The 22,551-nt window shown below is 34.3% G+C and overlaps 6 protein-coding genes across 14 annotated transcripts; 2 read left to right on the forward strand and 4 right to left on the reverse strand.

Moving 5' to 3' along the window:
- The first annotated feature begins 2,893 nt into the window (after positions 1-2,893).
- Positions 2,894-6,500, forward strand: LOC110822259 (Galactose mutarotase-like superfamily protein). 4 transcript variants are annotated; one of them, XM_022052325.2, is made up of 10 exons: positions 2,894-3,102; positions 3,239-3,331; positions 3,429-3,542; positions 4,101-4,152; positions 4,618-4,755; positions 4,949-4,987; positions 5,302-5,399; positions 5,735-5,842; positions 5,949-6,030; positions 6,231-6,500. In XM_022052325.2, the coding sequence occupies exons 1-10, from the start codon at positions 3,035-3,037 to the stop codon at positions 6,294-6,296; spliced, it is 858 nt and encodes a 285-aa protein (XP_021908017.1). In that variant the 5' UTR covers positions 2,894-3,034; the 3' UTR covers positions 6,297-6,500. The 4 variants fall into 4 exon arrangements, with proteins under 4 accessions (XP_021908017.1, XP_021908018.1, XP_021908015.1 ...); XM_022052326.2 differs by having other exon boundaries at positions 2,895-3,102; positions 4,949-5,047; positions 6,182-6,500; XM_022052323.2 differs by having other exon boundaries at positions 2,897-3,102; positions 4,949-5,047.
- On the reverse strand, positions 6,460-8,434 carry LOC110822258 (Tetratricopeptide repeat (TPR)-like superfamily protein). Its single transcript, XM_022052322.2, has one exon. It carries the CDS (start codon positions 8,432-8,434, stop codon positions 6,563-6,565), a length of 1,872 nt encoding a protein of 623 aa, XP_021908014.1. The 3' UTR covers positions 6,460-6,562.
- A 564-nt stretch (positions 8,435-8,998) lies between these two features.
- On the reverse strand, positions 8,999-11,058 carry SYP112 (syntaxin of plants 112). 4 transcript variants are annotated; one of them, XM_088217341.1, is made up of 3 exons: positions 10,797-11,057; positions 10,539-10,600; positions 9,005-10,421 (listed from the first exon to the last, which is right to left on the reverse strand). In XM_088217341.1, exon 3 carries the CDS (start codon positions 10,391-10,393, stop codon positions 9,494-9,496), a length of 900 nt encoding a protein of 299 aa, XP_088073467.1. In that variant the 5' UTR covers positions 10,394-10,421; positions 10,539-10,600; positions 10,797-11,057; the 3' UTR covers positions 9,005-9,493. The 4 variants fall into 4 exon arrangements, with proteins under 4 accessions (XP_088073469.1, XP_088073468.1, XP_088073467.1 ...); XM_088217340.1 differs by having other exon boundaries at positions 9,006-10,421; positions 10,539-10,614; XM_088217342.1 differs by lacking the exon at positions 10,539-10,600 and having other exon boundaries at positions 9,000-10,421; positions 10,797-11,058.
- Positions 11,059-11,446: 388 nt separating this feature from the next.
- On the reverse strand, positions 11,447-14,106 carry COAD (4-phosphopantetheine adenylyltransferase). 2 transcript variants are annotated; one of them, XM_022052666.2, is made up of 6 exons: positions 13,844-14,097; positions 13,648-13,719; positions 13,036-13,095; positions 12,498-12,592; positions 12,201-12,270; positions 11,447-11,840 (listed from the first exon to the last, which is right to left on the reverse strand). In XM_022052666.2, exons 1-6 carry the CDS (start codon positions 13,961-13,963, stop codon positions 11,721-11,723), a joined length of 537 nt encoding a protein of 178 aa, XP_021908358.2. In that variant the 5' UTR covers positions 13,964-14,097; the 3' UTR covers positions 11,447-11,720. The 2 variants fall into 2 exon arrangements, with proteins under 2 accessions (XP_021908358.2, XP_088073471.1); XM_088217345.1 differs by lacking the exon at positions 13,036-13,095 and having other exon boundaries at positions 13,844-14,106.
- A 377-nt stretch (positions 14,107-14,483) lies between these two features.
- On the reverse strand, positions 14,484-17,661 carry LOC110822447 (alpha/beta-Hydrolases superfamily protein). The gene is made up of 4 exons (XM_022052574.2): positions 16,876-17,661; positions 16,621-16,723; positions 15,334-15,527; positions 14,484-14,946 (listed from the first exon to the last, which is right to left on the reverse strand). The coding sequence occupies exons 1-4, from the start codon at positions 17,535-17,537 to the stop codon at positions 14,682-14,684; spliced, it is 1,224 nt and encodes a 407-aa protein (XP_021908266.2). The 5' UTR covers positions 17,538-17,661; the 3' UTR covers positions 14,484-14,681.
- A 1,026-nt stretch (positions 17,662-18,687) lies between these two features.
- On the forward strand, positions 18,688-22,513 carry LOC110822244 (alpha/beta-Hydrolases superfamily protein). Of its 2 annotated transcripts, none has more exons than XM_088217347.1 (7): positions 18,688-18,963; positions 19,087-19,185; positions 19,600-19,738; positions 20,107-20,277; positions 21,144-21,384; positions 21,690-21,781; positions 22,019-22,513. In XM_088217347.1, the coding sequence occupies exons 1-7, from the start codon at positions 18,867-18,869 to the stop codon at positions 22,290-22,292; spliced, it is 1,113 nt and encodes a 370-aa protein (XP_088073473.1). In that variant the 5' UTR covers positions 18,688-18,866; the 3' UTR covers positions 22,293-22,513. The 2 variants fall into 2 exon arrangements, with proteins under 2 accessions (XP_088073473.1, XP_021907995.1); XM_022052303.2 differs by having other exon boundaries at positions 18,692-18,963; positions 19,084-19,185.
- Positions 22,514-22,551: the final 38 nt, after the last annotated feature.

Raw genomic sequence — 22,551 nt, forward strand, 5'->3', positions numbered from 1 at the left:
GGTAGGTCAATGGGCGTGGCGTTCCCCAAAAGAGGCCACATCTGCACGTGCCATAACCCCACCACTCACCCTCATATTGGCTAATCACCCACATGTTCTGCTCGTGCCCTCTAATTTATTTATTTTTAATATAAAAAGTGGACCGCAATTTCACATTTATCACACAATTTTCTTACCTTATAATATTTTTAATTTATAATTTTTGAATTTTGGACGAATAAATAATTGAGGGAAGATAGAATTGCCTATTTTACTACTAATAATTTTTTACTTTTAATATCACATAAATAATGAGTAAATTATTATTATTCTTTGATATTAAATGAATTATAAGTAAATTTATTTATTTCATAAATTATGTAACAAGCAACCATGTAACATGTTAAATTACTTTTTTAATTTAATTTTTAAAATGGGTGAGATAATCACTAAACAAAGAATTGGGAGGTCTAATTTTCTTTTGCTTTTTGGGTGGTATTTGGTTTTTTGTTTTTTTTAATTTATTAGTTATGGGTATAATGTAATTAGGTTTAGAAGAGTTTGATTTTTTTAATCTTTATATTATATTAGTGAGAAAAAAAAAATGAATTGTTTATTGTACGCAAATCTGAATTAATTCGAATACCCTAATTGGTAAATTAAAATATATGTGTGTGTGTGTGATATATACATGAATGAGGGATGATTGATTTCAAGATGTAAATAATTAAATCCTTGGCTATATCGCTGGGGGCAATTAACAAAAAATTGAAGGGCTAAATCACTTAAAGATAACATATAGTAATTTGGTTTACCCAAAAAAAAAAAAAAAAAGATTAACTTAAACAAAGGAGATTATCATAATCATAAGTTCATTGCACGCTAAAAGCAAAAGGGGTTTTTGATTAATCATGATTGTCTCTCTCTGGTAGTCAGCCAGTTGGATTAATTGATTGTGGCCACCATGTTTATATCTATACATATATATATATATATATATATATATATATATTAGTTGGTTGATGGGGACTAGTGATCGAAGATACTAATTTTGTGTGTAAAATTTGATAGCCATTTCGATAAGATTGCAAAGCCATGATGATCACTTCAAATTGGTTCTTGTGTTTTTTGGAGGGGGCCCCATGCCTCCACTTTCTTTTATTTTTTTACTTATTTAATTTTATCAAAAATAAAAACGTAATTAACGTATTCTGCAAATTAATTAAAACATATATATATGTTCAGTGGGATTGGTAGAGGTACAAAATGCATATATTCCTGCTTATTAGAATATATGTCTCGTATATTACAAAACCTTATGAACTTCCAAGTGCCTGCATACGATTGGGAATTGTATAAATTACAACTGCGTGTTCTGGAAATAGCTGGTAAGGAATTACATACATATATATATATATATATGTAATCCTCTGATTGGTAACTTTTATTATAAGCATTTTCCCCATCTACAACTAAGCTTGGGTAGATCGTGTTTTATATTATATTATATTATATATATATATATATATATATATATATACACACACGTACACATATATACACACACACACACACACACACACGCGTACACACATAAATGTAAACAGAATCTAATGCTATTTGTTCCTTTTCCTTGAAGATTAAGCTTTAATTAATTAGCAGTACTTTTTAGATAGGCTGATGTACAAGTTGGTTTCTGTTCCTTTGGTTGCCGAGTGTATTACACATATTAATATTAGAATCATAAATTCAAAGAACATACATATATATATTAAAGGATATATATAAATAATATTTGCTGGGTTATTTTTCTTAGTTAAATTAATTTTTACAAATACAAATTGATAAAAATATAACTTAATTATTTTAAATAATTTCGCAATTTAATAATAGACATATATTTAATTATTATTAGCAACTTTTAATACATGAATAATAATTATATATCTAATTTTTAATTATTTTATAACAGAACAAATAAAATAATATATATATATATATATATTAGAAAAAGGAAAAAATATTGACTCAAAACTAGTCAGCTAGCAAATTTCAGCTTCTACGTCAGTCAAAAATGATATTGAAGTCTCTTTCAGTGTGTTGCTTACAAGCTTTGATGGAAATTTACTCTTTTCAGTTTCTCACCTAATCAGCTCCTCTTCCTTCTCTCCTTTGCATTGTCATGGCCTATACACATATATACATATATACACGACAGCTTCAGATATATATATATATATGTATATGCATATGTATATGTAAGAAAAGCAATTTTAGCCAAAGGAATTTCTCCCTGAGAAAAATGGCAAGCCACATCGGTTTAACTTTTCTTCTTTTTCCCCTTCTAGTAATTATAATTGGATCTACTTCTGTCCCAACTCAAGCTGACACAAAGAAAAAGCATTTTGATGTGAATTCATTATATATATATATATACATATATTATTATCTAACTATATATAATTAATAATTACTATAAATTGAATGGTTCCTACATCATTTTTTTTTAATAAAAAATTATAAATTCAGAGTTAAATTTTACTTTTGTGTATTTTCATTTAAAATTTCTATTGTGATTAATATGAATGTATTAACTTATATTAAATATAATATATATATATATTTTCGCAATGAATAACTTAAAAAATTAAATGAAAATATAAGATAATAAGTTAAAAATTAGCAATTTCTTTAATGACAAAAAATTTAAATTACAAAAAAGAAAAAGCAATCAACAAAGGATAAAATTGTAAATGTACTAATTAAGGGTGGTTCCTAATATTTGGGCCCTTTGAGTTGGGACTTTCTCAATCTAATGGGCCTAAACTAAAGGCCCGTTGGACTGGCCCATGCAACTGTAAAAACGAGAAATATATATTATCCGAATCTGTATACCAAAAATATTTTCTAGCGTTCCAAACGCAACCCGATCTTTAATTGCAGAAACGAAATGACACTGTATATATATATATATATATATATATATATGAATATTATGTAGCTTTGTGTTTTTGGTTTGTACATTTTTCTTGTCATTGGTTGCAGAGAGGAAACCATGGCGATTGTTTCGATGGCCTCCTCTCTTCCTGCGATGAACCCCCGCAGCTCATTGCGAGTCAACCGGTGAGTCCATACCCGTGCATCGACATTTCTACTCTCTGTGATTAGGCACCTGAAAACTTTCAAAGTCTTCAAATTTCATATTATATTATATAATTATTTTTCCTTTTGGAATTGAATTTCAACCTGGTTTGAGAAGCAGATACTCTGGTATGGCGTTTGCAATGGGAGTGAAAGTCACGGAAGGGGAAGGTAATTTGCCCAAAGTTGTGCTCACTTCTCCTCAGGGCAGGTCTGCATTCTTCACCAACTTGCTTTCTTTCCCCCCTTTTTGTTTCATTTTTGCAAGTAAACCTTTTTTTTGTTAAATTTATTTGTGGATTTTGCAGTGAGGCGGAGATATACTTGTTTGGGGGTTGCATTACATCTTGGAAAGTAGCAGGTGGTAAGGACCTCCTTTTTGTCCGGCCAGATGCTGTGTTCAACAAGAAAAAACCTATCAGGTTATAATTCCTTTTTTTGGTAGTTGTAATTGCCAGCTACTTCAGAGCAGTTTTTTTGAGATTGTAGTCTTTTGCATTTGCATATAGTAAAAGTAAATAACAGGAAAGAAGTAGAAGAATAGAGAATGAGTAAACTGGACCTACTTGGTACAAGTTTTAGGCTATGTTTGGAATAAATCAATTTTCTTTTTACTAGTCATTTAGAAACCTACACTAAGTTTATAACAGGTAGTGAAAATTCTACTATAAGATATAAAAGATTATGTAATTAATAGTCCATTGTTTCAATTCCACTTCAAATTTTTTTATGTTTTCAAGTTTACTTATTCTAAATGAAATTTTTACTGGCTTCTAATTAAACTGGTTTGTGAATTTTGAAACGAATTCTACGAAAATTCTTGATTTTTCTTTTTTCAAACCAGTCTTAAATATATTTTTAAATCTTTCTTGGTTATCCATTATCCATTTGGTAAAAAGGGATGTCCTTTTCTTTTTTCTCTTTGGTCATGTAATGACTTGAACTCAGAAAATTCCTGATTCCTTTTGTTATTTGGACAGTGGAGGAATTCCACATTGTTTCCCCCAGTTTGGACCTGGCCCAATGCAGCAGGTATGAACATTCCACAGTTCTTCCAAGTTCCAGTGGCAACCTTCATCTGTCTCGCTTCATCCCATAATTTATAGGTTTAGTTTAGTTTTCATGGCTCATCAGATAAATTATTACTTAATGGCTGAAAAATGAGACTCAGTGGTAATAGTACTACTAATTGCTGACAATGATCTTGGCCAAGTAAATGTTCACTCTTGATTCTACCATATTGATGAGTATGCAGTTATCTTCTAGGAGTTGTATAATATTGATCATCAAGTAAATATATCTTCATAAATTTGCTGTGTGCTATAAGAAAATAATGCTCGCACCCTTTTATATTCACTCCATATCTGCAAAAGAATTGAACTTTCCTGAGAAAGCTACTGCTAAGTCCCTCTAAATTACCTTTTTCATTCATGGTTAATTTCTTTATTCTGTATCATTTCGTTTTGACTTTGGAGGTTTCATTGCTGCTACTAACAGCACGGCTTTGCAAGAAACATGGATTGGTCCGTTGTTGATTCAGAAAATGTAGAAGGCAATCCTGCTGTAACCCTTGAGCTAAAGGATGGCCCTTATAGTCGAGCCATGTGGGATTTCAGTTTCCAGACTTTATTTAAGGTCAGTGGTTGATTTCTCATTTTCTACTGCAACCACATGTATGTATTTCGTCTATTTATACTTTGTATGCATCTGATTTGTATCTTAAGTGTCACCTCAGAGTATTTGGTAATTCTATGGATATGATCGTGTTGCATTTTGATATATGCTTAATTGTTTACAAATCATATTTAGTTTGTTCAGTTCTTTTCAGGTGGTCCTAAACGAAAAGAGCATTTCCACTGAGCTAAAAGTTACAAACACTGACGATAAGCCATTTTCATTCAGTACTGCTTTACATACATACTTCAGAGTAAGTAGCATAATCCAAAGTTCGGTGGATTTCATTCTGGGATCACCAAATAAGATTTGACCGAATAACTTGACATTGATTGTAGGAAATCTTCATATCAAAATAAGTTGATAAGTTAGTCATATTTCCAGAAGTCAATACATAAATGGGAAATTGTGTGCTATGAGAGTGATATTTCTAAATCGTATATATTTACTGATTATTTGACTTGAAGAAATGAATGTAATAGTTTAATATTAAACGTTACCATCCAGGCTTCTATAATAGGTGCATCTGTGAGAGGTTTGAAAGGTTGCAAAACTCTGAATAAAGATCCAGATCCAAAGAATCCGGTGGAGAGTAAGGAGGAAAGGTCAGCAACATTCTTTTTGCTTTATGGCTGCAGTACAGAAATACTTAATTTTCTTCTTCAGAGAATGAGAGTTAATGTTTATATTCAGGAATAAAAGACTATAAATATCATATGATAGTCTGGAAAATAATGTATAAATATCATACATAATTCTCATCACGAGTTGGATGCATCTTCTTCCCTTCTCTACTTTTGATTCTTTTATTGCAAAAAAAAAAAAAAAGAATTGCAGTATTGCACATCCATTCTTAACAAACATAACTTTTAACTACAAATCTCTATGGTTCTCGATGCTGATGTACCCGCACTTTTCTAACTGTTATATTCTCATATAGGGATGTGATCACTTTTCCTGGATTTGTAGATTGCATCTACCTTGATGCACCTGGGGAGTTACAGCTCAATAATGGGCTGGGCGACATAGTATCTATAAAGAATACAAAGTAAGTTAGGTCAAACATCATTTCATATTTTTACCTGAATTTGGTCTGATCTTCCCCTCACTTTCTCACATATATTTGGCTATTGTGTGGTTTTTTGCCTTTTTAGTTGGTTGGATACTGTTCTGTGGAACCCACATCTGCAGATGGAAGCATGTTATAGAGATTTTGTTTGCGTTGAAAATGCTAAGGTATTAACATACATTCTTTCCTAGTTACGTGATAGATCATTTTGTATCTTGATAGCACAAGCCTGTTTCATAATGATAGCTTAGGAACTGCCCAGCAAAAGGATGGCATGTTGACCAAACAGTTATTACGTGTGCTTCTTGTCTGATGCAGTAAGCATTTCTAGTGAGAAGTTTTTGTTAATTTTTACATGTGCACTCAGATTGGAAATGTCCAGCTAGAGCCCAAATCATCATGGACGGCAAACCAGTTTCTCAGCATTGTCTGAATTGCTGAATGCAGCTTGTACCACTTAATAAGTTCTGGTAGCGAGAGATTTTTTTTCTTACTTTCTCATGTTATTAGCCTTCTTGGTCTCATTTTTATGGAAACAATAAAATATTTTTGTATTCAATCTTGTAATCCTTTTAAGCTGTAACGAGTAATTCGGATAATCATGGATTCTCAATAATGTAAAATTCAAGTTGTTGCATCTTCGATTGACATATTTGTTATTTATTTTTCTACCATGAGTGTATTTGGTGGCTACTATTTTCACCAGTAATCCCCACAAGAACACTTCCCATCCCTGAAATGGTGGAACCGTGTTCTGTCCCGCATTATGATGTCCCTGGCATATATCTTAGAAATAAGTTTTGCCACTATGTGGCAGTCCTCGCAGACCCGAAGATTTTTTGTGATCCGAATTGTAGTTCCAGGTCTGGTTTTTATTAGTGCAAATGAAATAGCAAGCTTCTCACTGTGCTGATGTATTGCTGTTTCTTTCTCCTCGTCTTCCAGATCAAGTGGCAGAGGCTCTATGACAGGTTTATATCCTGAATACCTTAATCTTTCTGCAATCTTGTTCCACATGTATTGTATTTCTTTCATATTTGGGTGGGATCGATGTCCAGCTAAAAATTCATGGACGATCCCGTTGATGCTTATTGAACTGCATCCTGGAAGCTTTGAAACTCCTTGTTGTTTCATCCGCATTCTTGCTTCAATTACTCGGTCCCATTCCCCTGCCAGAGCATGGATGCTTGCCAACTGAATATATCGGCCACCGTGGTTAGGATCTATTTCAATCAGAATTTCTCCTATATGTTTACCTAATTCAACGTTTCTATGCATCCAGCAGGCTTTCAGCAGTGTCCCCCAGATGATGGCATTTGGTTGTACAGGCATTGTTTCCACCAACTGTACTGCTTCCTTAAGCAATCCTGCTCGGCCTAGTAGATCAACCATGCAACCGTAGTGCTCTATGCTTGGGTTCAGGTCATAGTTTCTCTCCATGCTCTCAAACAATGTATAGCCTTCAGCAACTAGTCCTGCATAGCTACATGCTGTCAAAATTGCTGTGAAGGTGATTGCGTTAGGCTTGATTCCATCTTTTTGCATTTGTGCAAACCAATTAAGTGCCTCTCTTCCATGACCATGAATGGCAAAACCAGAAATTATTGCAGTCCAGGTAGAGAGACACTTCCTCTTCATTTTCTTGAACACTTCAAGAGCTTCTTCCATATCACCACACTTCGCATACATATCTATAAGAACACAGCCCAATACCTGGTCTATTTCTATTCTTGTTTTGTTTATATATATATGAATCCATCTGCCTTGGTCCAGTGCCCCTAGATTTGTGCAAGCTGATAGAGTGTTTGCCAGAGCTACATTATCAGGTTTGACACCTGCATCCTGCATTGCATGAAATAAGTTCAAAGCTTCCTTATTCATGCCTGCCCCAACACAGCCAGAAATCATTGTAGTCCATGAGATAATATTCTTTATTGGCAAATTTTCAAAAAGTTCAAAAGCTTTTTCCATGTTCCCACACTTTGCATAGCCATAAATCATTGAATTCCATGAAACAACATTGCCTTCTGAGACTTGGTTGAAGAGCAGATTTGCAGATGGGATGCTCCCGGATACTGCATAAGCACGAAGAAGGGAGTTTATGGCATACTCATCTGAGCCAGATCCCAACTTAACGATGTGGGCATGGATTTGTTTTGCTTCTTGCAAGGCCGAAAGATAAGAACAGGCTTTGAGCAGGAATGGGAAGGTATAACCATTGTGTTCAACTGAATGAGAAATCATCTGGGTGTAGAGCAGGAGGGCCTGTTCTGGTTCATTGCTCTGTGAGTATCCTCTGATCATAATGTTCCACGTGAAGGTGTTTGGTCTGCTAATTCTGTCAAAAACCATCTGCGCATAAACTAAATTGCTGGAATTAGTTGAGACACAGCAAGAAAGGAACTTGCTCGTGAGGACACTATTACGAACAAAGCCTGTTTTAAGCATCCGTCCATGAATCTGCTTTAGTTCATCTACATTCGAACATCTTTGGAGCAGAGACAGGGTGGTCTCTGCATTTTTTGAATCTAAGGAGAATTGGGTCCTTGAGTTCAGCAAGATAGACGGCATCCTGGTCGTCCAAGGCAGAGTAGAGCAATTGCTCTATTGGCCTGGTATTGTTTTAGCAGTTGGGATAAGGTTCTTGACCCTTGGATTTTCTTTCTGATTTTTCTAAGGGATGCTTTTGGCTGGTTCCTGATTTGTTTTTCCCAATTGTCGCTGTCATCATCAAGCTTTTGCATGATAGAAAATGTTGTTAAATTTGGATGCAATTTATGGATATTACCAAATTACTATAAAATGTGTAGGTTGGTTTAATTTTTAATTTCATATTATATTATTAATTTAGTTATGAGATAATAAAAATAAATAAATGATAATATAATTTTATCAAATAAAATTTCATTTTAATTTGTATTAAATATATAATATAAGTAAAGTATACATAAGGCACCATTAGAATTAAGAGCAAACTATAATTTCATTTTAACGTGGTTTCATTTATTTTTGGATGATTCGGTCATTGTGGGTGAATTTTTTGGGTCATTTTTCTATGAATTTTTTTTTTGGGGGAAAAAAACAATTGAATTTTCAAACACCAGTGAAAATTCTAAACTAAAAAATCAAACTTATGCATATATATTTATATCAAAGATAACAATTCTTTATTTAATGAAACCCTAAATTGCATTTTACTATAAGTAATTCCATTTGGATATCCTAAAACCAGATGAAATAAGACTTAATATACCCTAAACCTAAATAGAGCCCTCAAACTAAACTGACTTTCAAATATACTCCCAATGCTCAACCAGTTCAAATATTCCATTGAGAAAGAAATCCCTGTAGAGTAAGTAGTAAGTAGCAGAGGTGAGAAAACAAAGAAAACCAAGACACCACCAACTTTTTGAGATCATATCCTACTCAATCAAGCAGATCTAACTGCAAAAACATATAATACCAAGTTCCAGAATCTTATCACCAAAATCACTTTTTTACTAGCCAGTAACTACAAAAACCATCAAGACTCTCCTCCTCCCTGATACCGAAAAATCAATGGAGGAAAAAAATTACAGACTAATATAGGGTTCCCCACCTGATAATCTTTCATCAGTCTCTGTGATGATTTTAAGAAGCCAACATGGAAATGATGCAAACCAGAAGCACTATCAGCCCAACGGCCCAGACCCAGAAAAAAGATGCCGCCTTCTTCTTTTTCATCTGATTTGCATAGTACAGATTATTAGTTCCACCATTAATAAACTGACCTGCATTAACTATATTCTCTTCAATATCATCCATCTTCTCCCCTTGTGTCTCAACTAGAACAGCCATGTCTAGGAAAACCTGATGCAACCTATTCAAACTTCTCTCTAAATCCATCACCGCCTCATGTTTCTCTTCATTTCTCAAATCTACTTCTGTTTTCCCTTCAAGTAACTCAACTTTCTCTCCTCCTGAAACCATCATTTTCTCAATTATTTCCTCGCATGGTTTCTCTCCAGTTGCATTATAGTATCTTCTCTTCAGATCCTCTTTGTGATCTGATACAATTTTTTCCCTCAGTGACTGGAAATCGTTCATAATCTCCCTAAGTTTAACTCGTAAACCATTGGTGATGAAGATTCTGGTTCGATCAACACATGTTCCTTCTCTGTAATTTTCTGATACAGTCCGGTTTAGTGCATTGGATCGATCAAGGGACTCCAGTCTTGCCTTGACAATTTTTGCTTTGCGGAGGACTGAGACAACATCTGATTCCATTCGATCTCTTAACCCCCGAAGAAGTTTAGCGCTGTGAGCGGATTTGGATTCTTCGTTGAGGGCTTGAAGATCAAGCAAGAGACTGGGGATCTCTTCGATTTCAACCTTGATTGCTTCCACTTCTTGGAAGAACTGACAGAGGTTCTCTTCTTCTGCCTTGTTGAGTTGGCCATTTTCGATATCTTGTTCTGAATCAAGATCTCTCTGCGCCTGTTTCTTCAGTTCCACATAATTTAAGAACGATTTGGTCATTAGATCGTTCATCTTTTGCAAGAAATTTGCAAAAACCTATCTGGAAAAAATCAAGAAAACCAGAAATTAGTAAGCGAAATTGCTAAAAAACAATATATTAACATACTTGTGAAAAATTCCAAATGAAATTAACAAACTAACAAAAATGGTATTGTACCCTTTTTAACTATCCGAGTGTCAGATAAACTTTTGAAATTTTCTCTGTTCTTTGAGATTGAACTGTCCCAAGAAAACTGAGTGAATTGCAGAAGCGAGAAAGAAGAGGAAACGAGTATATGAGAAGGGAAAACGAGAAAGAAACTCAAGAAGACGAAAACGAACAAATCAAAATCGTGAAAAAAGTGAAATGGAAAGAAAAACCAAACAGAAATCAGTTTATAGTCTCTATGGAAATTCAAAGAAGTGAGGCCCATACAATATCTTTACCGCGAAAGTCAAAAACTCCAATCCATGGTAATCCTGGAAATTCAAGGAAAGTGAAAGAAAAAACCTTGAGAAGATCGGTTGACAGACCAGAGAATTGCCTAAGATATTTTCTCTTTACAAATCTCAAAGAGAAAATTGAAAAGAAAGAATGAGTGTTGAGGGGGGGAGTATTTAAATGGGACGGAAAGATTACGATCTTTCAGTTACAAAATTCAAATTGCCGTTCTTAACGTCGGATAGCCGTTGGTTTTTTAACAGGCAATGTGGATGCGGTCCGCCTAAATAGATTGGTTTCAAGCTAGCATTCCAAAACGACAGCGTTTTAACCCCGGTAACTTTGAGGCGGTTAACCAAAGAACTTTGTGGAAACGACCTCGTTTTATGTTAGCCTTTCCAAATGTCGTCAAAAAAAAAAAAAGGTTGCTCTTGGTCAAATAGGTTTGTTGAGTGTAATTAATTAATTAATCTTGTTTAACGCTTTTATTTAATACAATTTTTTTTTTATTTTTTTATTTTTTTATTCTCTCTTTTTCTTGAATGTCATTTAAATTTAAATCATAGTGTAAATCATTTTTAACGTATAAGAAAATAAATTATTATTAAAAAATATTAAACTCTAATTATAAATACATCCAAACATCAAAAACTTCTATTTAATTTATTCAAAAAGATTTATTCACCAGGAGGTGGTACAAGTACATTCTATTCTATGTGTGCATCCATATGGTATTTCAGGAGGAGACTATGAACATACCATAAGACAGCAGCAACTCAAGAGTAGATATTGCACGAAGCCTAGCTTTCTTATCAGACAGAACAATCACGTAGCATCCTTGTCTCCAGGAATTTAAAATCCACTTCAGATATGTTGCTGCTAACTTACTACTCCTCTTGCCAGTACATTCTTGAAGGATTAGTCTTGTTCTCTGCCCGATTGTAGCTTTTTGGCCTTCTCGGCGTCGAGCTTCCTTAATGTTGATGAACTCAGTTTCTCTCCAGTGGATCCCTCGGGAACTAGATCTACGACTTCAATCTGCACAGTAACCCAATTTTAATGGCTAATTAACGATGATACTCTCAGAAATGTGAATCATATGAAGTCATTTTTTTTTTTTATAAAAATCTTTTTACAGACTGATGAATCAGCTTAAAACTTAAAAAAATAAAAAAAAAAAAAAAAAAAAACTTCCTCGAACCTGATTACAGCTTATGAAATAGAAAAAATTTGTAGTTTCCTTTATGTGAACTTTTTATGCATACTGTCCCATCAATTTGTAAATGATTTTTTGCACCTTTTAAATGCAGCATTACTCAGTTTTAGAAAACTTCTGACATCAGGCGCTGTTAAATGAAAATCATATATAGATCATATAAACAGACTAAAAACTCAAACCTTCAGTTGTGAAAGACCTCTGTCAGCTCTCTTCTTATTAACTGACAGTCCACCTGGTACTGTCTCCTTGCTGCCGGAAAGTCAAACAGTTAGTCATGTCCTGAACCTTTTCTGGATGATTGAAAAAGCATAAACCCAATTGTTCCCTCGACTTTGGTTGTCAATATAACCATTGGAATGGGTAGATAAGGAGAAGATTCAAAGGGTGATTTTAAAATTTAAATTTTCTCAAAGTAGAGTAATCCAAGTTAAGCAATTTAAAGCACAGATTTGACAATTGAAGAAGCAAAAACAGACCTGACAACAATAGCCTCTAAGTTTTCATCAACAATTGAAGGGCCGTAGGGATCTGTAATAGGCTCAACTTGCACTAACAACTCTGGCTTTATGGACTGCACAGAGATTTAAGAAATATACTTAGATTTTAGATTATCTCCATTATGAACTCACAACAAACAGAGAATAAAAGAAAATTCTTCTTATACATTTCCTAAAGAATCTCCAGGTAAAAAAATTTTGGTACTCCAACTTGAGGTCACAGGGCTAATGAACAAGTGTCTCTCCCTACCAAGTTATTCATAAAGCAAATTTCACTCGAATAGATCTTTAGAAAGAACAAAACATTGGCAATCAACTTCCATTTCCATCTTCTACGAAATAGATATGAGCAGAGGTAAGAGGGGGAGTACACGTAAAACCACTTCATACCCAAAATCTCAGCTATGATATAAAGTAATAAACATGTCACATGATTAACCAGTCTCAAACCAAATATAATAAACAGAGCTCCAAAGTGTTTTCTCTACTTGAATGCGCAAGACAATTTTTTTCATACCTTGATGTAATTTTCAACATTATGCATCCTCTCTTCAATGGGCTGTATTAAATCAGAGAACTACAAAACAATGTCGAACAATATCATGATTAGACAACCTAAACAGTTTCTTGACTATTTGTACGTGAAAAACAAAGGCATAATTTCCATCATCCCCATAATGAGATATGAAGGCAAAAAGTTGAAATTTTTTTCAGAAGACACTTTCTTGTGACCGCTAGTTTTGAGATTTAAAATAGAATGAACTCGAGGGGATCTGAGTACTGATGCTCATGAAACTTATAAATAGGGATGCTTTAATAACGCCTAAAAAAATCCTGAAGGAAAAAGGACATATCATCATCGGGTGAGATCTTAGATGTACAAAACTACATAATAATCCACCATCAAGAGAAAATTCGGCATTAAGTCATATAAATGCTGAGTTTGAACGATATCCAGCAACAGCAAAAATGACACCATCATCCAAAACACACGACAACAGATATCGTCCTGGTTTGAATAGGTTGCTAAATCACAAACGAAATGGTGGATGAACATTAAGTAATAAATTGATGTAACTTTAACTAAATTTTTGAAGGAAAACAAAGAACAAAAGTGAAAAATATTTACCTGTTTGTTGGTCAACATAGGACCGTCGCATACTCCCACCACAATCCTCTCTCTTGCCAGCTCTGCTGATTGCTGCTCCAAATCAATTTATTTCTCTTTGTTCATTTCGAAATTAATACATAAAACATATACACATACATAAACATATATCCCGAGAGAGACAGCGAGAGAGAGAGAGAGAGAGAGAGGATGTTACCTTGAGGAAGAGGCGATGGCCGTCGTGTAATCTATCAAAGGTACCGCCGAGAACCACAGCTCCGTAAGAATTCGGGGCAGATAAGTTGAGATTTACCACCAAATCCTCCAAGATCGCCATTGCTGCCTCAAAACCAAAACCAGAAAGCGGTAGAGTTAAGTCTCGTTAGGTGTTCGGCACGTTTACTTCTCCTCCTCCTCTCATTTACGTTTGTTGTGAAGGGCAAAAATGTAAATAATCACATAAATGCATCCCTCTAACCCACAAACGGAGGCATTTGCCAGACCCTCGACTAATGTCCCTTTAATTATATTTTTTTAATTATGAATATCCTTAAATTCACTTTAAAGAAATTTCTATTTAAATTTAATATACATATTTCAAAATTAAAAAATAATAATAATGATAAAAATTAGTAGGAGTAAAAGAAAAAAAATAAAAATTAATATAAAATGTAATTTCACTCATGCATTTCCCCCTGATCACTTAATTTTCTATACGTTAAATCACTAATTTGAGAGCATAATTTTATATAAGTTTTTTTTTTTTAATTTTAAGCTTCAACAATAAAAAAAATTGAAGAGCAACAAAATTAAACCACGTAAATAAAATTAATTTTTTCTCTAAAAATTGATACAAATTGAAATAATCTGCCAGTATTATTTTTCATTTATAATATAAAGGATATTAGATCAGTATTTCTCTGTTATTCAAAACAAATTTTCAAAATGCTACTGTAATATGGTTTTTCTTAGCAAGCCACAACAATGGAGTCAAAAGGGGTATCAAATGAAGACCTACTGCTCTACAGGAACAAACAATCTGGCATTCAAGGACTTCACATCTGCTTCACAGTAGCAAAACAAACTTTCAAGAAGTTTTGCAGCACTGATGAATACAAATCAGGGAAAGTTCTATAATGATCCACATGCGGGGATGATTCAAACTTGAAGGAAAATACTTTTCTCCCCAGCTTTCTCTGCTCACTAATAAGATGTTCTATTGATTGGAATGGAACCACCTTGTCTGCTGTGCTATAAAGATACAATTGAGGACATGGAGGCTGATTGTTGTACAGCGTGTAGACAACTTTCTTTAACCTCCTGCAGAAACAGTCATGAAACCGTCACCTATCAAGTTTGATGATTGAGATTCATACTGATGATCATGGAAACTGGAAATTGAAGCAATTCAAGTGAAATAATTGATTCTGACCAATTATCTTCCCCCACAAGCCCATAGACTTGCCGCAAACAAGGACGCATCTTACCTTTTAGGAACATTAATTAACAGAGATGGAACAATAGCCAAGGTTTAATACTAGATATAGATATCTAATTTTGATATGATATCATGTAAAATATTTAACTATAAACAGTTTTTCAAAAAATAAAATAATAAGAAAGAACTGAACCCATTATTTATCTCAGGAGTAAAATTAGATTAGACCTACTATTTATAGATTACTAGGCCATAGATGTAAAACTTACTCATCTACATCAGGCAACTTTAGAATAAAGGAAAAGAACTTCTCCAGTAATGCTAACAGCAGGGTTTCAGTCATGAGAGGTTCCTTTTCTTGCGTTGTTGATAGGCTCGCTTCATTTTTTGCTCCATTCATTTCAGTGTTTTCCGAAGAGTTGCATTTCTTCAGGATAGCAGCAGAAAATCCAGCTGCCCAAACCTACAAGGTGAAAAAGAGTTTATCACATTGCGTACTACCATAATTGTTATGGAAATCTTACATATCAATGAAAACGGTATGAGAAACTGCCTCCTCTTCCCCTTCATATTATGCAAATGAGGATGCAGAAATTTCACAAGGTTTGCCTTCTAATTACGGCACACATATATAATCCAGCTCAATTTAGAGAGCATGGAAGAAGAGAGGAAAGAGTCCAGTCAAATATGTATACCATGCATGATTCATGTAACAAAGACAAGTTTTAATCTGTGGATGCACACATAAGTTGCAAAGTATAAGCTCGTGTAGTGGGATTCCTTCTACAAGGCAAACGCTCCAACTGCAGAGCCTTGAGTGCTTGACCCAGGACCTTTCCAAGGCCTGTGAACAAAAAAAATCTTCACCTATCTCAGTCCAGATTTATCAGATAACTTGGAATGAAGACTCCCAAGAGAGACTGGAGCCAAAGGAAGTAATTTAGCTGAAAAAATGGTATATGGTCCTTGACTCAAGTCTTAACTAGTTTCATCTCCTCAGATGGTTCTAGATCATCACAATTGAATTTAAGGTAGAGTTTTTCAGCTTGAGCCTTGACATCTCTCACCTATCAGGTGGTTGCTAACTGTAATGGTTAGATTTAAGTGAATAGAGTGACAATGAGCCCGCAAAACGCGTCGCTTGAACAGTCATAATTCTACCTTAAGCATTTCCTACTTCTCCATACTAGGATCGAGGCCAAAGATTGTAAAGAGCAAAGTAAAAGAAAGAAAGCAATACGAACATCACCGAACCGCATTAAAATCCTAGCCTAAGCACATCAATCACATTGTAATGCTCGCAAAATCACATTAACTTTTTGCTGATGGTTTGCATAATGTTCAGTTTTATGACTCACTTCCTTCTATTCCATGACTTGAAAATGTTACTTGTAATTTAAACGTACTATGATAACTGGATTGTTCTTAAGGTTGCCAGTGGTTCCCAAGCACAATCCAATTTGGATAAAGCATAATCAGATCAAGCAAAATTTGCATAAATCCTAAGTTATCAAACAATTGAAATTCACAGAATATATATAACATGTATATATAACCTGAGGATTGAATGGATCTCCTCCTCCTGAATCCACGATACAGCCCTTAATCTTCTCCGTCAACTCCTTCCTTCCCTCAAAGATATTGAGAAGGGAACCATAACTGCACCAAAAAAAAAAAAAAAAAAAAACCCAAAATAAAGCTAGTAATAGTAGAACTACATTCTGATTCTGCACCAGGGAAAATCATATTATCTACAATAGATAGAAGAGGAAAAACAAAAACGAAAACGAAGAACCAATTAATCAACCTACGCAAACCAACCCGTGTTGCTGAAAGTATGGAAAATCAGACACCGTTCTCTAAGATCTTCCTCCTTCGATAATACCCACGAAGCCAGCTCGTTGCCCAACTCAGCCAATCGCTTCTCAAGCTTGTGACCCAAATCTAATGATAGCAGCAATTCTCCCACTTCAACCACGAAGGTAACGGCGTTAATACCCCTGGAGTTGTACCATTCAACATATCTTCTCAGGTGCTTCGTTTTGGCTCCCAGCCAACCCAAGAGAACCACTGTCACCTCTCGCTTTTTGTCGCCAAAGCCCTCGATGTTTCCTCCATTGATAACGCTCCGCGGAGCTCGGTTCCAGACAAAACCGCCCTCGTCTGGGTTGGACCGAAATGGGGTGCGGTGGTTGGTGGAGTTGAAAGACGACGAAGAGGAGAGAGAGGAGAAGGGGTTTGGAAATGGAGAAATAAGGGATCCCAAGATTGGTGAAGGCGAGCAACAGTGGACGCGAGGGGAAGAGAGATAGGCCCTGGAGACGACGTCGTTTATGGATCGACGGAGCGATGTGGGTAATCTGGGAGACTGGACTATAGCTTCTGTAGTTGTTTTGGAGAGGAGATGGCGATTTAGAGTAGGACTGAAAATCCTCGAGGATGCTGCCATGGCCGAAAGTGCGCTTTGAGGCATTTGATTCAACTGAATTTATGAAATTTAATCTCCATTTTCAAGCGTCTTCGATAATATTCATATGTAGTTGTTTGGATTTAGCAATCAACAAACAGCCTCCTCCCAAAAACAAAAAAAAAAAAAAAAAAAAAAAAATGAAAACAACTAACGAACGGTCAGCTTATAGTGAGAGCCAATTAATTTGGTTATTATATAATTTATAGCCAAAATTAAACATTTTTTCCGTATTAAAATATTTCAATTGGTTTTTATGTTTTAGTTAATTCCAATTATTTTTTATTTTTAAAATTAATGAGAAAAAATTAATTATTGTCCAATTAAGCATGTTGATTTTAAAGTATTAAATATGTTTATAACATAATAAATTATTATTTAATAATTAATAAAAATAAGTAAATATTTCTTAATTAGTTGATTGCTCACTTAATAAGGGGGTTAAAATTCAACGCAAAGTCTTCGAACATCCCCATTTGATAACTAAGTTGTAATACTCATTTGATGATGTTGATTTTGATTAAATTTTGAGTAAGTAATAGTGAAGCTTCCGCGTTACCATTTATTAACTTTAACATAAGATAAACAATTAATTTTATTTTTTATTAATTATATAAATTAGTTAAAAATTAAATATTTCGATAAAGAATTAAATTTGGTTATATAAAATTTAGTTTTGTTTAAAAAGTTTAATCAATTAAAATATTAAACACAATCAAATACTAAAATGTTAAGGTTATATATGTTTGATTTTATGAAATTATTTTAACTACAAAATAAAAATTATATAATCAAACCATTCCATTCAAAAACGGATAAAAAGAATAATCATCTTAACTTATGTTGTCAAATTAAATTAATATTATTGACAGACCAATTAAATTAATTTATATTACGTTAAAATCAAAGAAAATTATAAATATTTTATTATTGACAAATATTGATAAAAATGCACGTTTAGTTATAAATTATATATATAATTTAATTTGTTCAAAATGTGTTAAAAAATAATTTATATTTTTTACGTCGAAACGGCGACGTACTAGTTTGAACATGTCCCGGTAATTTCTGGTATAACGACAGTCCGCAGTGCTGCAGTAACCAGTTTTGCCGGGAAAAGGAGGGGAAATTTTTAACATCATGGCCATGGCCGGATGGCCACTACTTTGCCACAACTCCTATTCGTATACCAGCCAAAAATAATGGACATAAAACGAAACAAACCTCCGTTGTCTCTTCTTACTTTCTTCCTCGCGCTCTATATATATATATCTCTCTCTCTCTTTCATTTCTCCAACTTGAAAGGGTTTTTAGGGTTCTGATTCTGAAGTCTTGATGTCTGCTTCATGTGCTGTGTCACCATCTATTAGGGCAGAGCTTATTAACCCGACCTCTAGCAGGTTCATTGCTCCGTCAAGACTCTATCGAAACAGTAAGCTTTTTAAAGCACTGTTCCTCTGGGAAATTGGCTGATATTCTTTCTGAAATCAACATTTTAAGCTTAATTGCGTTTATTTTTTCCTGACGTTTGTTGATTGGTATTTGCTTGAAGGAGGCAAATGTGAAATAAACAGAAGGGGTTTTGCTTTGAAAGGGATTGTTGCTTCGGGAGTTTCGGTTATGGGTTCTTCTCTGCTTAGTGAAACAGTTCAAGGTCAGTTTAAATATCCAGCTAGCTCTTTTTATTTCTCAAAAATGTCTTCATCTTTTACTTGATGTAGAATTCCAAAGGATAAGAATCAGTGAGGTGGTGCATGGTTATTACGATTGATCCTGATTGCCTTAGCTGATACTATAATCGCTTTGATTAAATGATATTTGCACGAATCTTGTGATTAAGGTACTAATCACACACTAATACATATATATATATATATATATATGTGTATTAACTATTGGTTGTTCTTCTAGTTATGAAGTATGGGGAATTTCCTTTCTTGTCCTTCTTGGTTCCCAAGAATGGCGTATAGCATACCTTAGATTTCATTAGTTCTGTTCTGTCGTAATGGTCATTATGTTTGTCAATTGCGTACTTGATGGAATATTGTTAAGTTAAATTCCGATGTAGGGCTGGAGAGGTTACCATTCAAGCCCGAGGGATACAATTTTTGGACGTGGATGGGTCATAAAATTCATTATGTAGTGCAAGGGGAAGGATTTCCAATTGTTCTTGTTCATGGCTTTGGTGCTTCCGCTTTTCATTGGAGGTTTGTCATTTTCTGCCTTTCTTCCGGTTTTTGAAAGGTGAATACTTGGGTCTTGCGACTCTGCTTACCTTAGTACTTCAGATCGTCTGAGCACCATAATGGAGTGTTATAATCTTTGGCTTATTCTATGTTAATTTGACATGTAAAACATGTTCATCTTTTAAATTTCAAGACAATTTGGCAAATTATGCAATTTTTACCATGTGCATTGTTCTTTCTTTATTGTGGAATATGTTTTCAAATTAACCATGTTACATAAATGTAAGCTAATACACTCAATTCTGTTTTACACTCTTGCTTATTGGTTAGACCATAAGATGACTAATCTTGGATGCATAATCAAGTTCTTTCTCCTGTCATATTTGCAGGTATAATATACCTGAGTTGGCCAAGCACTACAAGGTTTATGCTATAGACTTGCTAGGGTTTGGGTGGAGTGACAAAGCGCTAATAGAGTATGATGCTATGGTGTGGAGGGATCAACTAGCGGATTTCTTGAAGGAGATTGTGAAAGAGCCAGCTGTTTTAGTTGGAAACAGGTAATTTCCGAGGCTTCATACCTTGTATTTCTTTTGTTTATGTCAGACTGTATATATGTGGAATATTTAAGTCTCTTGAATTCTGGTAATCCCAAAATTATCATTACCTTGCTTTCAAGATCCAAGAAAAATTTCAGGATTCATCCAAGTAATGACTAGCTGATTAGTTCCATTTTTTTTTTAAGTTTCATGGCTATATAGTCATATCTTCAACTTCTCTTAAGTAAGGCTGCCGAGTGCTGTATTTCCAGTTTGATTTCCGTTTGCTTGTTGTTTAGCTCCGTTAAATAACTTATAGCACCAGCACCAGTAGGGTTAAACGGTTCCTTAATTAGAAAATGTTTCTTTGTCTCTCTGATTGCATCCATATTATGGTTTCATCAATTCACTTATGGTAAATAATAGCTTTTCTTTTGTTTTTAAGTTAATCATTCTCTTGAGTGATTGCCGGTCTTAGAGGCTATTAGTTTCTCTTATGACATGACTCTTTTGGATTTATCATTCTTGATGCTCTGCATGTCTTTTTTGTTGTTTTTTTCCTTTTAATTTTTAATGTTAATGAGACATTGCTGGATCCTCACCATTGGTTCAAGGCAGTCAACCCAGTATTTAGTGGTTGATTCTAAGAAATATGCATATTTAAGTTTTAAAATATGCTCCATTAGTATATACTTCTGTAATGAGTGAGTCTGGGTCATGCTTGGCTTCTTTGCATTTGTCCTTATGGTATGTCCATGTATACTAGCCCTTGCATCCTTTAGCGTGCTGATTTTGTTTCTCTATTCTGCTTCTTTTCACCTACAAGTGTATTTGAATCTCTTGCAGAGACCGTATGAAAACAGTATCTAACTAATCCTAATTTCCAGTCTTGGAGGTTTTACTGTTTTGGCTGCAGCAGTAAGGTTGCCAGAGCTAGTTGCTGGGGTTGCACTATTAAATTCTGCCGGACAATTTGGAGATGCCATTAAAGAGTCCAAAGAGTCCAAAGAAACAGTGCTGCAGAGGTTTGTCCTAAAGCCACTGAAGGAAATTTTCCAGCGTGTAGTTCTTGGTTTCTTGTTCTGGCAAACAAAGCAACCTTCTCGCATAGAATCTGTTTTAAAGAGTGTATGTTACTTGATCCTTTTTCCTGAACTTGTCACTTACTGAATTAAAACCTTAAAAAGAGTTCAGAAGCTTTATATTATTTTGCATAAGCAGAACATTTACCATTACTCTCTAAAATAATTTCCTTTGCTCTAATATTATGATGGAGTTGATAAGCATTTTAGGTATGGCAAAAACATAGGGAATAGATTCACATAGACACTATAATATAGAAACTCTGCTAAGCAAATATATTTGTTACCTTGTGCTCCTCATTCACTGTTGTGTTGTTCCTATAATAATACATAATCTTCTCGTTGATATAGGTGTATATAAATACTTCCAATGTGGATGACTATCTTGTCGAGTCAATAACAAGGCCGGCAGCTGACCCAAATGCTGGAGAAGTTTATTACAGGTATACATGAAAATGTAACCCCTGAAATTTGTCAATGGAAACCTGCCACATAGGACGAGCACCCAATTTTCTGAACATTTGTCAACACTGTTGCGAATTTTCTTTCAAAACCAAAATGAATTGTCATATTATTATTATTAAAAAAATGATTGGTTGAATGACTGCTAACTAGTGTAATGGAATTTTGAAGTGTTCTTTTCCTTACCTCGCCTAAAGACTAAAACCATATTTGGGCAGATTAATGACGCGGTTTATGATGAATCAAAGCAAATACACTCTAGACAGTGTCTTAAGCAAGCTATCTTGTCCATTGCTGCTGCTCTGGGGCGACTTAGATCCATGGGTAGGTCCTGCAAAGGCTAACAGAATCAAAGAGTTCTATCCAAACACATCTCTCGTGCACTTGCAGGCTGGCCACTGTCCTCATGATGAAGTTCCAGAACTTGTCAATAGGGCTTTAGTTGATTGGTTGTCTACTCTAACGCCTAGCACCTCTCTTCAAACGGTGTGAAACTGTTTTATTTTTTTGCGAGATGCTTACATCTTCATCGAGGTATTATCTGTATTATAAATGTAAATACAATCAAAATTGTAATTATTCTTTGTATTATTGGCTGGTTTGAGAATATGATAGGAATTATATAGGTTGTCATAGTCCCACCATACTAATAATTTGAACAAGCTATTTTTGTATTAATTCTCATACTTGAAATTCAACAGGAATCTTATTTATTCCCTGTTTGGAGGACGTCACAGGAATCTTTCTTTGT

The sequence above is a fragment of the Carica papaya genome, chromosome 4 (assembly GCF_054855325.1).
Source record: "Carica papaya isolate Zhongbai chromosome 4, ASM5485532v1, whole genome shotgun sequence".
NCBI classification, from domain to species: Eukaryota; Viridiplantae; Streptophyta; class Magnoliopsida; order Brassicales; family Caricaceae; genus Carica; species Carica papaya.